The sequence below is a fragment of the Schistocerca cancellata genome, chromosome 6, assembly GCF_023864275.1.
Source record: "Schistocerca cancellata isolate TAMUIC-IGC-003103 chromosome 6, iqSchCanc2.1, whole genome shotgun sequence".
NCBI lineage: Eukaryota > Metazoa > Arthropoda > Insecta > Orthoptera > Acrididae > Schistocerca > Schistocerca cancellata.
The window spans coordinates 396,681,110-396,697,420 of record NC_064631.1 but is presented as its reverse complement, the minus strand read 5'-3'; the positions used below and the strand labels follow the sequence as shown (position 1 = coordinate 396,697,420).

The window sequence follows — 16,311 nt, the reverse complement described above, 5'->3', positions numbered from 1 at the left end:
AGAACTCAACGCATGGCATGTCCCGCGAACATCTTCACTGGGTCATGGTCAGGGGCGCTGTGTAACATAGTTCGATGTAAAACATTTTCAATTGTATCGAGCTGATAAGTATGTAAGAGTGTGGCATATAGATTCTGTATGCCAACAAGATACGCCCACTTAGAAGATGGCTCATTTAGGGACTGGGCTGTGTTAACACGGTCATAATAAGGCCCCAATGTCTCGCTGGAAGGACCATTCACAGATGTGAACATTCTTCCAGACTGCCTGCATCCTTTTCTAGCATTAGAGTACCCCTATGGAGAGGCCATGTTTCAACAGAATAATGTGACACGTTGCAGCAGTACACACGTCTTTCCACGAACACTCATGTAAATTCATAACAGTTTGATCTCGCATGTCACTCGATCTTAACCCAGTCAAGTATTTATTAGACGTTGTCAATACCTATACATGTTTGGTAAGCTCAGCCTCAACTGCACAAGAACAATTGTAGATAACACTGAAAAATTTAGGCAATATTATCTCCCCAGAACAACCCCAACACTTTGTAGAATCCATCCTTCGCTGTGTTTCATCAGTTTTTGAGCCCGCAACACAGTATGGGTAAGTCGTAGGGACAGAGGTGCAGTAGATAGGGTTTGGCTGTGTGTGTCTCACTGATACCAGTGGCGTGCTGATGTGGCGGGACCATAAAAAGCGCAGGACACGCAACACAGACAGGGTGCAGTCTTACCATTAGCAGTGACGTATTGCTGTATTAGATATGTAACACAATGAGAGGACATTACAGAGACAGGGGTACAATGGAGTAGGGTTAAGCTACATCTTATGGCTGCAACATAACGCATTGCTGAGGACGTTACAGAGGAATGAGTACAGCACAATGGGAGTAGGCCATGTGCGTCGCACCGTTAACAATGGCGTACTGCAGCATTAGGTCTGTAACACACTTCAGGCAACGTTACAGAGACAGAGGTGCAGTACATTATGGCTAATGTATACGTGTCTCATGATTACCAATGCTGTAGCAGGTCTACACCACAGTGCAGCGGACGCTGCAGAGAGAGGGATGCTCTGTAGCAGGCCTAGGATACGTGTGTCTCACAGTTACCATACCAACCTGCTATACTAGTTCCGTAACACAGCGCAGTGGATGCTAGGGAAACAAAGCATCAGTAGATTATGGCTAAGCCATGTGCACTTCATCGTTACCAACGGTGTATGGCTGTAGCAGGTCTATAACACGATGTTCGGGAAGTTATAGTGACATAGCGTAGAACACGGCTAGGTCACGTACGTCACACGGTTTCCAATGGTGCAGTGGAGTAGAGCTAGGGCATATTTGTCTTCCGGTAATCATTGTCTTACATATGTTGTAAGTCTGTAACACAGGCAGGGCATGTTACAGAGCACGGACGTTGTATAGTAAGACTATTGCATGTCCGTAACACAGCGCAAGGATTGTTGTTGACCCTCGAATCATGAAACGACGCAGTCATGTTTCGATTCATGAGGGTCAGCAACTGATAAAGAAAATGGGGCCCCCCGGGGTCCCAAGGTCGCGATGGCGGCGTCACTGTCCCGCCGAGATAATTTGTCCTTTTAGGACAAGCACCCACGCCAGCAAAAGGTTGCCCGACACGTGCTGTTTGATAACGTAATGTATATAAAAGGTGGTACTAATTTATTTAGTGTAGTCAGCAAAATGTCTTGGGTAAATCAGTATTTAAGCACGGGCAACCGTGGCTCTATACACGTGTTGATAACAGGATTTGTTTTAACCGGTTGTACGCGAATTTTAGTAGCAGAGTAAGGCTAGCCTGCATGTTTCTCACTATGACCGATGTCATAGTTCTGTAATAGGTCCGGAACCAGTACAGAGGGCACTGTAGAGACGTGGCTGCTTTATAATACGGCTAGGCTGCGTGTATCTCACCATTACCGATGGCGTACAGCTGTAGCATGTTCGTAACGCATTGCAAGCGACACTAGACAGACAGGGATGCAGTGGAGTAGGGTTAGGGCACGTTTGTCTTCCGGTAATCATTGTCTTGCACATATGGTAAGTCTGTAACACAGGCAGGGCATGTTACAGAGCACCGACGTTGTATACTAGGGCTAGGGCAAATATGTCTCACCATTCTCAATTAAAAACAGCAGTAGTACATCCGTAACCAGTGTAGAGGGCGTTACAGAGGGAGGCGTGCAATAGAGTAGGGCTAAGCAACAGGTGTCTCACCATTACCAATGGCGTGCTGCTGTGGCAGGTCTGTAACACGGACACGGTGCAGGGGACGTTACAGTAGAGTAGGGCTAGGCCGCGTGCGTCTCACCGTTACCAATGGCGTACTGCTGCAGCAGGTCCGTCATGTTGATGTGCGTGATGCCGCGCTTCTCCTGCATCAGCGTGTCACAGTGCGTCACCTTACCGCTGCCAGGGCCGCCTGCAACACCACAATACATGATGCACTCACTGTACACACATCGTCAGCAACGATGAAGCGCGTGACATATCAAAGCACGAAATGCGTGAAGTGTCTTGTAGATGTTTAGTGTTGCGTGGTGTGTGTGTGTGTGTGTGTGTGTGTGTGTGTGTGTGTGTGTGTGCGTGCGTGTAAGACGGATGGTAGTGGAGAAGGAGTCAGAAGAGGATTAGGAGCAGACCCAAGATTCTAAGAAATCGCTCACTGCCTACTGAAGATCATGTTGCTATGGGTGCGCTCATGATATTCATTCGGATATTCCTCCTAAAGCAACCATCCGCAGGTTTGAAATTAATATGTCAATTATAAATTATTAGGCGTATAACAGAGGATATTAGTGCAACTGATGTACTGGTACAACATTTGTAGGAAAGAGAACACTAAGAAGCGTCCCACCGACTTCACTGTGAGATTAAGTTTTTTACTTTTCAGTCAGCAGAACAAAACGGTATTGGCACACGATGACACAGACTGTCATTACGTTAAGTGAATGGATAATAACGCAGCAGAGTCCCTACTTCATCCTCAGAGATCATGGGGGCTTGCGAAGTCTCACTCGCGACCACGGACAGAATTCATGGACTCTTAGCGAGGTATGTTGCGCCACGCAAATTAAGCTACATATTGATCAATAAATTAACTAGAAACATTTACTGGAGGAATCAAATCAGTTTGCTGCGCTGTCAAAACCAGTTTAAATAAAGGTCGCCATTATCGATTTGAAGTGCTGGAAAGAGTTAATCTTGTCACTGGTCTCAAAAATATGGTTAATGTCCTGGAGCTACCCAACTGTTCAGGAAGATTCGTAGATCCAATGACTGGCCTAAGAGCACAAACTGCTAACAGTCAACGTAGCACTTCCAGTTGGTTCTTATGTACTTACACCAACAACCTACACTAAAACAAAACAGGATAGTCATTCAATGTCCATACAGCCAAAGATACACGAGAACACTACACCTACAGTTTCCACAGATAAAACTACACTTTATAGTCTACAACTGCCCCTCGCCAAATCCGCGACTTTTATTAAAAACCAACTCCAGTTCACTAATAGCATCTCAGTCTGATACGCAACTCGTACCTCGTCTCGATAACGACGTCGATCCACCAGAGATGATATAGCGTTATCGAGTCAAAGAGGTTGCGGGGCAAAGCAACTCAGGATAGGCGGCGCTTCTAACATTCATCTGGCCCGCCAACAGGCGGCCAAAATGCCTATATAAGCAGCGACCTGGGGCTGCTTAGACATACCGTTTGCGGAGTGAAGACCTTTACATTATCCTCGTGATGCGCTAATGGAACGTGGCCGGCCTCCTGCTGAATTAGACCGCGGATTACAGACTATTCATTGCTGTGCTGATAACGGCTCTTTGCGACGACTTGCAGACTTTATCGTATTATTCTTCCGCTATCAGGTTTGCTCCCTCCCGTTGAAGCCAATCGTTCCGATTTTGTGATAGGTTTGTTTCATGGTTCTTTAATCGTGAATTAATTAAAGCTGTATACCTTGGTACACAGAAACTACATAAGCATGTAGCAAAGAGACGTCTTGTTACGAACAGGTGCACTTTAATTGATTTTAAGATCTTGCCACGTCATCTGTAGTTTTATTTCAGATGTGGAACTTAAGTATTTTTATGTGGTGTACGATGACACAGTAACAAAACTCATATCAGGGATGTATTTTCTCATTTCACATTTGGAATTCACAAATGTAGTAGTTATGCATGAACCACCAAGGCTTTTTTTTCCTGAGTCATCAGTCTTCTGACTTGTTTGACACGGCGAGCCACTAATTTCTCTCCTGTGCCAGCTTTTCATCTGAGAGTGGAACTTACAACCTATGCCCTCAAGTATTTGCTGAATCTATTACAGTCTCTCTTTTTCCTCTATAGATGTTCCCCTCTACAGCTCCTCAAGTACCGTGGAATTTATTCCCTGATGCCTTAATACATCCTATCATCCTGTCCCTCCTCCTGGTCAGTGTTTCTATATGTTCTTTCTTCGCCGATTCTGTGAAGAACCTTCTCGTATCTTATAGTATAATTCACCCGATTTTCAACACTCTTCTGCAACACCATATCTGGAAGGCCTCGATTCCCTTCTGTTCCTGTTTTCCCGTTGTCCATGTTTCATTGTAGTACAAAGCTGTGCTCCAGACGTACATTCTCGGAACTTTCTTCCTCAAATTAAGGTCTGTGTTTGATACTGGTAGGTTCCTCTCGGCCTGGAATACACTCTTTGCCTGTGTTAGTGCAGTTCTTTTATCCTCCTTGCTTCGGCCGTCATAGTTTATATTGCTTACAAGACAGCACAATTCCTTACTTCACCTACTTCGTCAGCATCAATTTTGATCTGACGTTTCTGGCTCTTCACATTTCTGCCACTTCTCATTACTTTCGTCTTTTTCCGGTTTACTATCAGTCCATGTTCTGTGCTCATAAGATTGTTCATCCCATTCAATAAACCTTGCAATTCTTCTTCATTTAATGACATCAGCGAATCTTATTGTCATTCTTTCACGCTGAATTTTAATCCTACTCTTCAGCCTTCCTGTTATTTCCTGCTTCTTCGATGTATAGATTGAACAGTAGGGGCGAAATATGCCTCTCTGCCTTACATCCTTTTTAATCCGAACACTTCCTTCTTGGTCTTCCAGTCTTATCGTTCCTTCTTGGTTCTTGTACGTATTATACATCACCCGTCTTTCCCTATAGCTTACTCCTATTTTTATCAGAATTGCACCATTTCACTTTGCCAAATACTTTTTCTGGGTCAACAAATCCTATGAGTGTATCGTGATTTTTATTCACTCCTGCTTCCATTATCAAGCGCAACAAGCCGGCCGCAGTGCCGAGCAGTTCTAGGCGCTTCAGTCTAGAATCGCTCGACTGCTACGGTCGCAGGTTCGAATCCTGCATCGGGCATGGAGGTGTGTGATGTCCTTAGGTTAATTAGGTTTAAGTAGTTCTAAGTTCTAGGGGACTGATGACCTCAGATGTTAAGTCCCATAGTGCTCAGAGCCATTTGAACCAAGCGCAACGTCATGACTGCCTCTTTGGTTCCTTTACCTTTCCTAAAGCCAAACTGATCGTTATATAACAAATGCTCACTATTGTTTTCCATATTTCCATATATTATTCTTGTCAGCAGCTTGGATGCATGAGCTGTTACACTGATTGTGCAACAGATTTCGCAAGCGTCTGCCCCGGAACTGAATAGATGACATTTTTCCGAACATCTGATGATACTCATATGTCACCAGTCTCACAGACTCTACACACCAGCTTTAATAGTCGTTTGGCTCTCATTTCCCCCAGTGACTTTAGAAATTCCGATGGAATGTTACCTATCCCTTCTGTTTTATATCATCTCAGATCTTCCAGAGTTCTTTTAAATTCTGACTATTACTGGATCCCCTACGTCTTTCTTAGCGACCACAGTTTCTTGTTTCTTCTTGCATCAAGTCATCAGACAAGTTCTTCCCCACATGGAGGCCTTCAGTGTACTCTTTCCACGTATGTGCTCTTTCCACTATGTTTAATAGAGTAATTTCCAACGCAATCTTAATGTTCGTAGCCTTGCTTTGAACGTCACCGAAGGTTACTTCGACTTTTCTGTATGCTGGATCAGTCCTTCCGACGGTTATTTCTTTTCCTATTTCTTAACATTTTTCCTGCAGCCACTACGCCTTGGCTTCCCAGCACTTCCAAGTTGTTTCATTCGTAATGGATTTATAATGCTGTATTCCTATCATTTCCTGAACTTCGTACATCCGCCTTTCGCCCTGAATTGAAGTATTCCTTTGGTTACGTATCGTTTCTTCACAGTTACCATCCTCGGACCTACAAGTACGTTCGACTGTCCAACATACCTGATTGCCGTTTCCGGAGATGTCCATTCCTGTTGAACAGAACTGCCTAGTGTGATATTCTTCATCGCGCGTATCCACATCTTTAGTGAAGCGCAAATGCGCCCCCTCATTCATCAGTACTTTACAGTCCCACTTCCTTCCACAGTGATTCTTCAGTACGATTCTCTTAAAATTCATTCTACTCTTCATCACTACCAAATAACCTACATCTACATGGATACTCTGCAAATCACATTTAAGTGCCTGGCAGATCAGTTGACTTCGTAGCAGCTGAGGAGAGCTCCGCCTACCATCCTAAAGGAGCCATGGGTCTGATGATGGTTGTGTAAAAATAACCGAAACCGGTTACCTATGTCATTGAAACATAAATGGTGTGATCAAGACTGAACTTTAGTCAAAATATAATAATCTATTGATCACTGTAGTCCAAAAATGTTTACCAAAATTGAACACCTATATCTCTCCGCACGAGCTCTGATTTCCCTTATTTTATCTTGGTGATTGTTCCGCCCTATGTAGGTCGGGGTCAATAAAATATTTTCGCATTCGGAGGAGAAAGTTGGTCATTGGAATTTCGTGAGAAAATTCCGTCGCAACGAAAAACGCCTTTCTTTTAATGATGTATATTCCAAATCCTGTGTCATTTCTGTGACACACTCTCCCATATTTCGCGATAATACAAAACGTGCTGCCTTTCTTTGAACTTTTTCGATGTACTCCGTCAGTCCTACCTGGTAAGGATCCCACGGCGCGCAGCAGTATTCTAAAAGAGGACGGACAAGCGTAGTGTAGGCAGTCTCCTTAGTAGGGCTGTTACATTTTCTAAGTGTCCTGCCAATAAAACGCAGCCTTTGGTTAGTCTTCCCCACAATATTTTCTGTGTGTTCTTTCCAATTGAAGTTGTTCTTAATTGTAATACCTAGGTATTTAGTTGTATTTGCGGCTTTTAGATTAGACTGATTTATTGTGTAACCGAAGTTAACGAGTTCCTTTTAGCACTCATGTGTATGACCCCACACTATTCGTTATTTAGGGTCAACTGCCACTTTTCGCACCATTCAGATATTTTTTCTAAATCGTTTCGCAGTTTGTTTTGATCTTCTGATAACTTTATTAGTCGATAAACGACAGCGTCATCTGAAAACAACGGAAGACGGCTGCTCAGATTGTGTCCCAAATCGTTTATATAGATAAGGAACAGCAAAGGGCCTATAACACTACCTTGGGGAACGCCTGAAATCACTTCTGTTTTACTCGATGACTTTCCGTCAATTACTACGAACTGTGACCTCTCTGACAGGAAATCGCAAATCCAGTCACATAACTGAGACGATATTCCATAAGCAAGCAATATTACTACGAGCCGCTTGTGTGGTACAGTGTCAAAACCCTTCTGGAAATCCAGAAATACGGAATCGATCTGATATCCCTTGCCAATAGCACTCAGCACTTCATGCGAATAAAGAGCTAGTTCTGTTTCAGAGGAATGATGTTTCTAAACCCATGTTGACTGTGTGTCAAAAGACCGTTTCCTTCGAGGTAATTCATAATGTTCGAACACAATATATGTTCTAAAATCCTGCTGCATATCGACGTTAACGATATGGGGCGGTAATTTAGTGGATTACTCCTACTACCTTTCATGAATATTGGTGTGGCCTATGCAACTTTCCAGTCTTTGGGTACGGATCTTTCGTCGAGCGAACGGTTGTATATGATTGTTAAGTATGGAGCTAGTGCATCAGCAACCGTTTACTCCGAAAGGAACCTAATTGGTATACAGTCTGGACCAGAAGACTTGCTTTTATTAAGTGATTTGAGTTGCTTCACTACTCTGAAGATATTTACTTCTACTTTACTCATGTTGGCAGCTGTTCTCGATTCGAATACTGGAATATTTACTTCGTCTTCTTTTGTGAAGGCATTTCGGAAGGCTGTGTTTAGTGAATGTGCTTTGGCAGCACTGTCTTCGATAGTATCTCCACTGTTATCGCGCAGAGAAGGCACTGATTGTTTCTTGCCGTTAACATACTTCACTTACGACCAGAATCTCCATGCGACGGAGGGTGGATGCATGTATCCTCGCTAACGGAGGACATATTGAACATTTCCTGAAACAAAGTGTTTGAAGTCACGCTGGTACGTTCTGTTCCTGTGTGTTTCCATTCCACGATTAATGTGATTTGAAGAGAAGTAATAAAATGAGCTCTAACATGGAAAGTAAGCGTTTCCGGACACATGTCCACCTAACATATTTTCTTTCTTTGTGTGTGAGGAATGTTTCCTGAAAGTTTGGTCGTACCTTTTTGTAACACCCTGTATATGTGCTCCTGGGTACGCCGTACAATCCAGCATCTGATTTCGGAACCTATCTGACCGTGAAGTAATACATTTGGAACTTCCCGTGACTCCGGGTCGTTTCCGAGTATACCTCCTCCTCTTGTTATTTGTGAACACAGTATTCGCTATTGCATCTGAAATGTATTGCAGAGCTGATTTAGCTGTTCTCCTCTCTCATTGCCGGCCGCAGCGGTCTCGCGGTTCTAGGCACGCAGTCCGGAACCGCGCGACTGCTACGGTCGCAGGTTCGAATCCTGCCTCGGGCATGGATGTGTGTTATGTCCTTAAGTTAGTTAGGTTTAAGTAGTTCTAAGTTCTATGGGACTGATGACCACAGCTGTTAAGTCCCATAGTGCTCAGAGCCATTTGAACCATCCTCTCTCATTCCTACTGCCTTGCCCGTATTTTCCGTAATCATTTCTTCTGTTCCTTCCCGTACAACCACGTCCCAATTTCTCATGATTACTAGATCTCCCTTTACATACTGAATTACTGGTTCAGTATCCTCATATACTTTCTGTAATCTTCTGGTTGCGACATCAGCATGTCTTATGCAGTGGTTTCCATTGTTTTCTGCATCCTCATGATGTTGATCATCGCTGATGCTTCGCCTTTTTGGGGTAGCCTTCCATTCCAAGAGCAAGAATCTGTCCGTTCCTCCACCCTCATTTACAAGGCCGTTCGCAGAGCAAGGGTAAGTACTTATGCCGGACGACTTTGGCCACTACTGCTGATGGTTTTTATTCAGAATTTAGGCAGTGGCTGGGTCCAAACCCGGCCATGTCCGAGGGAGGACTCGAACCTCCGTCGGGAGGGGCCGCGCAATCCGTGACGTGGCGCCTCAAACCGCACGGCCACTCCGCGCGGCTCTGTGTCTACAATTATGGCTTTGTCTGCTTGTAGTCCCTGAAAACAAATTAGCACAAAAAAGCTTTCTGTGACCTCATTTTTCACTCCGTAGCACTGACTATTCGTAAAACCCAAACAGTAGCATAATCCTCAGCTGCAAATGCCAACTTTAAACAGACGCAAAATCCCCAAGATTGGCGATCTTTTATAGAAGCTCGAAATTTAGCGCGGAGTTCAATGCGAGACGCTTATAACAGTTTCCACAACGAAACTTTGTCTCGAAACCTGGCAGAAAATCCAAAGAGATTCTGGTCGTAAGTGAAGTATGTTAACGGCAAGAAACAATCAGTGCCTTCTCTGCGCGATAACAGTGGAGATACTATCGAAGACAGTGCTGCCAAAGCACATTCACTAAACACAGCCTTCCGAAATGCCTTCACAAAAGAAGACGAAGTAAATATTCCAGTATTCGAATCGAGAACAGCTGCCAACATGAGTAAAGTAGAAGTAAATATCTTCAGAGTAGTGAAGCAACTCAAATCACTTAATAAAAGCAAGTCTTCTGGTCCAGACTGTATACCAATTAGGTTCCTTTCGGAGTAAACGGTTGCTGATGCACTAGCTCCATACTTAACAATCATATACAACCGTTCGCTCGACGAAAGATCCGTACCCAAAGACTGGAAAGTTGCATAGGCCACACCAATATTCATGAAAGGTAGTAGGAGTAATCCACTAAATTACCGCCCCATATCGTTAACGTCGATATGCAGCAGGATTTTAGAACATATATTGTGTTCGAACATTATGAATTACCTCGAAGGAAACGGTCTTTTGACACACAGTCAACATGGGTTTAGAAACATCATTCCTCTGAAACAGAACTAGCTCTTTATTCGCATGAAGTGCTGAGTGCTATTGGCAAGGGATATCAGATCGATTCCGTATTTCTGGATTTCCAGAAGGGTTTTGACACTGTACCACACAAGCGGCTCGTAGTAATATTGCTTGCTTATGGAATATCGTCTCAGTTATGTGACTGGATTTGCGATTTCCTGTCAGAGAGGTCACAGTTTGTAGTAACTGACGGAAAGTCATCGAGTAAAACAGAAGTGATTTCAGGCGTTCCCCAAGGTAGTGTTATAGGCCCTTTGCTGTTCCTTATCTATATAAACGATTTGGGACACAATCTGAGCAGCCGTCTTCCATTGTTTTCAGATGACGCTGTCGTTTATCGACTAATAAAGTTATCAGAAGATCAAAACAAACTGCAAAACGATTTAGAAAAAATATCTGAATGGTGCGAAAAGTGTCAGTTGACCCTAAATAACGAAAAGTGTAAGGTCATCCACATGAATGCTAAAAGGAACTCGTTAACTTCGGTTACACGATAAATCAGCCTAATCTAAAAGCCGCAGATACAAGCAAATACCTAGGTATTACAATTACGAACAACTTAAATTAGAATGCACACACAGAAAATGTTGTGGGGAGCGCTAACCAAAGGCTGCGTTTTATTGGCAGGACACTTAGAAAATGTAACAGACCTACTAAGGAGACTGCCTACACTACGCTTGTCCGTCCTCTTTTAGAATACTGCTGCGCGGTGTGGGATCCTTACCAAGTAGGACTGACGGAGTACATCGAAAAAGTTCAAAGAAAGGCAGCACATTTTGTATTATCGCGAAATATGGGAAAGAGTGTCACAGAAATGACACAGGATTTGGGATGGACATCATTAGAAGAAAGGCGTTTTTCGTTGCGACGGAATTTTCTCACGAAACTCCAATGACCAACTTTCTCCTCCGAATGCGAAAATATTTTGTTGACCCCGACCTACATAGGGCGGAACGATCCCCAGGATAAAATTAGGGAAATCAGAGCTCGTACGGAGATATATATGTATTCATTCTTTCCGTGCGCTATACGAGATTGGAATAATAGATAATTGTGGAGGTGGTTCGATGAACCCTCTGCCAGGTACTTAAATGTGATTTGCAAAGTGTCCATGTAGATGTAGATGTAGAACATGAATTTTTAGTAGAGTTTAAAAAAAATTGAATCAATAGGGTGTACTGGTGATTTTTTGTCATATTGCAACACTTATCACTTTCAGAGAAAAGATGCGAATAGTAGACGAACTAAGTTTTCTTTTATTTGCTTATTTAATATTTTGACTCTATGTATCTTGAAACTGAGGGTGTCAACATGTTTCATCTTTTTTAAAAATTTCTACGTTTATTATAGGAAATAGTAGGAATAACAAATCGAATATCGCTTATTTCAGAAACCGGTTATTTCACAGTCAGGTCAAACTGGCGTTGAAAGAAGGCCAATATAACCAAAAACCGGTTGTTGCAGAGATAGCCACCATCCCCACTCTGGTGGCGGGCTGCCCGGTAGAAGTCGTGCCGGTGCGGAAGAGAGAGGTTGGAAGGGCCTACGCGAGCAGCGAAGAGAGACGGTGTCGACGGGCTGAAGGAGTGAGCTGGGTGTGTACCGTGAAGCTCAGCTGGGCTGTTGTAGTGAACTTGACTAGCGGCGGCAGCCGATGTTTGTACGGCACGGAGTTGGGGGACGTGTAGTTCTGTTAGCATTCACAGGACCTGTGGCACACGTCGCTACTTACTGTCGCACTTGTGGGTCTGTAAGGTTTCCGAGAAGCTCGCTTCTGGAAATACGTAGTTATCAAGTCCGTGGCATTCGCTTGCCTTCCTGTTCACTACCAGTGTCACAGTAAAGAGGACTGTCTAGTGTTAGTGCATCTGACAGTATAGCGGCTATTGTACCTTGTGATTTACATTCGTTGGTTGGTTGATTTAGGAGAGGGGACCAAACAGTGAGGTCATCGGTCGCATCAGGATGGGGAAGGAAGTCAGCTGTGCTCTTTCAAAGGCATTTGCCTGAAGTGATTTAGGAAATCAGGGGAAACCTAAATCAGAATGGCCGGAAGCGGATTTGTACTGTCGTCCTTCAGAATGTGGTTTATGTTACTTGAATGTGTGTGTGTGTGTGTGTGTGTGTGTGTGTGTGTGTGTGTGTGTGTATGGATGTGTGTGTGTGTGTGTTAGATATTGTGACACACATGCTTTATGTGCAAGTATTTCTGCCGTAGTTCGTGTATAGCACCAGTCACTTCCAATATATAAATAAGTTTAATTTTGGCTCTGGTGGCAATTTTTTACTGTCGTTGTTTAGTGTTAAGATATTTTGTGACCATATCTAAATGTCGTTATAAGATTCAGGTACCGTCTACTTAACGTCATCTCAATGTGCCCGAGAGCCTGCTTTGTACACGATTCAGGACCTGTCGTTTGCACGGAGTCTGTTAATGCTCATATGCAATTGTAGTGACTGTAAATTCGCTCAAGTCTGTGTCTAATGATGTCAGTACTTCGTTGCCAAAGGGATTGCATTATCTTCTTTGTATTTTACTTAACTGCTGTAACTCGATGTGTACTCTAGTTTACGTGCGGAAGCACACTTGTAAGTTAACGAGAGTCAATTAAGACCAGGCGACTGTTGGTCTTTAACTCAATTGAAACGTCCCCTTAGAAAAATTATGAATTACTGTGCTGGTAAACTTCTACGTTATTTGATACAGAGATAGCTGAGTAAAACTGAACGTACTCAGACATTTCTCTCTTTACTTATTCTGATCATCACTAAACTAACACACAATATTTTTAGGGCAACGCAGTCTGATTTTCAATAATCCCTATCAAAAGAATGACCCTGACTAACAATAACCTATATCTTCCATGAATCACTCACCTCACAAACAACTTCGTTACTCGAACTACTGCAATACAGCGAGCGCCAATACCGCCAGCTAAATAAAGGATTCTAACTACTGATAGGCATAGTTAGCAAATGAAAGATTTTGATAGAGAGCAAACAATGTATTTACCTTAATAATGTTCAAAAGTCTATATATAATATATATATATATATATATATATATATATATATATATATATATATATATCCAGTCTTACAAATTTCCTCTTTCTGACAGACACGCGCCCATATCGTCCGCTCTCAAAACTCTGGCACCTCTGTCCCCACATCTGCCCCTCACCTCCAACTGCGCAACGCTACGCGCTGTTCACATGCAACTGCCCAACACTACAATAGCGAATATTCCAAAAATGCCAATCAGCCACAGAGGGCACACAGCAGAGTCAGTGATTTTCATACAGAGCGCTACTTGGTGTTATCAACATAAAAACCTAAAAAGTCTCCTCACACAGTTTACATTTGTGTACCGCACGCGTCATTCTGCATTGTACAGAAACGTGTTGTCTTGTCGCTAGTATTGATGACTATAGTTAAAGGACTTGTTGTGGGTCGTGTCTAGTTCACCCGGTGAGTAATTTCGTTCCTTTGAATACTATTATCTTGAGATTTTAATACTTGTTTTAAGACTAACTAAAATATAACCTCAACAGTAAGCGTTGTTATCGCCACAGTTTTAAAGCTACGCCTTAATCATAATCTGTTACCGGTCTTTTGTTTACACTACAGAAGTAACTGATATTAAGCCTCTACTGTTAACACTCCAGAGTGGAGTGGTTGTTGCTGTAAAATTTTCATATTGTTATTGTTGTGGTCTTCAGTCCAGAGACTGGTTTGATGCAGCTCTTTCTTCATGCTACTCTATCCTGTGCAAGCTTCTTCATCTCCCAGTACCTACTTCAACCTACATCCTTCTGAATCTGCTTAGTGTATTCACCTCTTGGTCTCCCTCTACGATTTTTACCCTCCACGCTGCCATCCAATACTAAATTGGTAATTCTTTGATGCCTCAGAACATGTCCTACCAACCGATCCCGTGTTCTAGTCAAGTTGTGCGACAAATTTCACTTCTCCCCCATTCTATTCAGTACCTCCTCATTAGTTATGTGATCTACCCATCTAATCTTCAGCATTCTTCTGTAGCACCACATTATGAAAGCTTCTTTTCTCTTCTTGTCCAAACTATTTATCGTCCATGTTTCACTTCCATACATGGCTACACTCCACACACATACTTTCAGAAACGACTTCCTGACACTTAAATCTATACTCGATGTTAACAAATTTCTCTTCTTCAGAAACACTTTACTTGCCATTGCCAGTCTACATTTTATATCCTCTCTACTTCGACCATCATCAGTTATTTTGCTTCCCAAATAGCAAAACTCCTTTACTACTTTAAGTGTCTCATTTTCTACCCTTAATTTCCTCAGCATCACCCGATTTAATTCGACTACATTCCATTATCCTCGTTTTGCTTTTGTTGATGATCATCTTATATCCTCCTTTCAAGACACTGTCCATTTCGTTCAACTGCTCTTCAGAGTCCTTTGCTGTCTCTGACAGAATTATAATGTCATCGGCGAACCTCAAGGTTTTTATTTCTTCTCCATGGATTTTAATACCTACTCCGAATTTTTCTTTTGTTACTGCTTGCTCAATATACAGATTGAATAATATCGGGGATAGGCTACAACCCTGCCTCATTCCCTTCCCAACCACTGCTTCCCTTTTATGCCCCTCGACGCTTATAACTGCCATCTGGTTTCTGTATAAATTGTAAATAGCCTTTCGCTCCCTGTATTTCACCCCTGCCACCTTCAGAATTTGAAAGAGAGTATTCCAGTCAACACTGTCAAAAGCTTTCTCTAAATACTAGAAACGTAGGTTTGCCTTTCCTGAATCTATCTTCTAAGATAAGTCGTAGGGTCAGTATTGCCTCACGTGTTCCAATATTTCTATGGAATCCAAACTGACCTTCCCCGAGGTCGGCTTCAATCAGTTTTTTCCATTCGTCTGCAAAGAATTCGCGTTAGTATTTTGCAGCTGTGACTTATTAAACTGGCAGTTCGGTAATTTTCACATCTGTCAATACATGCTTTCTTTGGGATTGGAATTATTATATTCTTCTTGAAGTCTGAAGGTATTTCGCCTGTCTCATACTGTTTTCATAGATTACTGTTATGTTTGTCCTGTATTGCACGGTTATACTTGGCGCGACTTGGAGTCGCGTGTTTCACAGCTAGCCTTGGATGTTAAAAATTTCTTATTCCATTCTATTGAAGCACTGTCTGTGTTACGATTTTCCACACCTGGTACGGATGAAAATTGTTTAAGGAACATAATACTTGCTTCCTTTAAGGCTGTTGCACCTTGCGTCCAGCTAGTGTATAATTTTGGATTGTTTTAATGAAGGAAATTGTGTCTACTAAATCCTGAGATGACATTACGTCTACGCTATATTATATCTTTGGATTCTGTTAAGTTGACTTATGTTTCCTTAAAAATGACAGACGTCACGTTTAAGCTGTTTTATATATTTTGATTATGTTTAGTAATTTTCTGTTTTTTCCTAGTATCAGGTCTAAGCAATATATATTATATCTTTGATTCAGTCTAAGCACAGTTGTGTCTTTCTCCATGGTGACATACGTCACGTTTAGTTAAATTCTAGCTTCTTATGCTGTTGGGGTAAAATTCGCGTTTTATTTAACGTGACACGCGTGAAGTCTGAACTTTGGAATATTAATGCATTGTAGTCTTTGATGGACTTCAAGGTCAATGGTCTGCCCCTATTGTAATTTAGTATTGTTTCCACGGGTTAGTGTGATTGTCTTGATAAGATAAATTTTTTACTGTTTAATAAATATTGTTTATACTATGGAGTTGCTATTTATCGACCACTAGCCAGTACCTTACCACTCCCCTCCCCAGCTAACCTGTGTCACATCACTCTTGGCA

At 42.4% G+C, this 16,311-nt stretch overlaps 1 protein-coding gene across 1 annotated transcript in view; it reads right to left on the bottom strand.

Annotated features, from left to right (window-relative positions):
* LOC126190817 (adenylate kinase isoenzyme 5) overlaps positions 1-16,311 on the bottom strand; it is a 526,350-nt gene that overhangs the window by 279,996 nt on the left and 230,043 nt on the right. Inside the window, exon 3 of the mRNA XM_049931384.1 lies at positions 2,337-2,447. Coding sequence (XP_049787341.1) covers positions 2,337-2,447 — 111 coding nt within the window. The remainder of the gene's footprint in view (positions 1-2,336; positions 2,448-16,311) is intronic.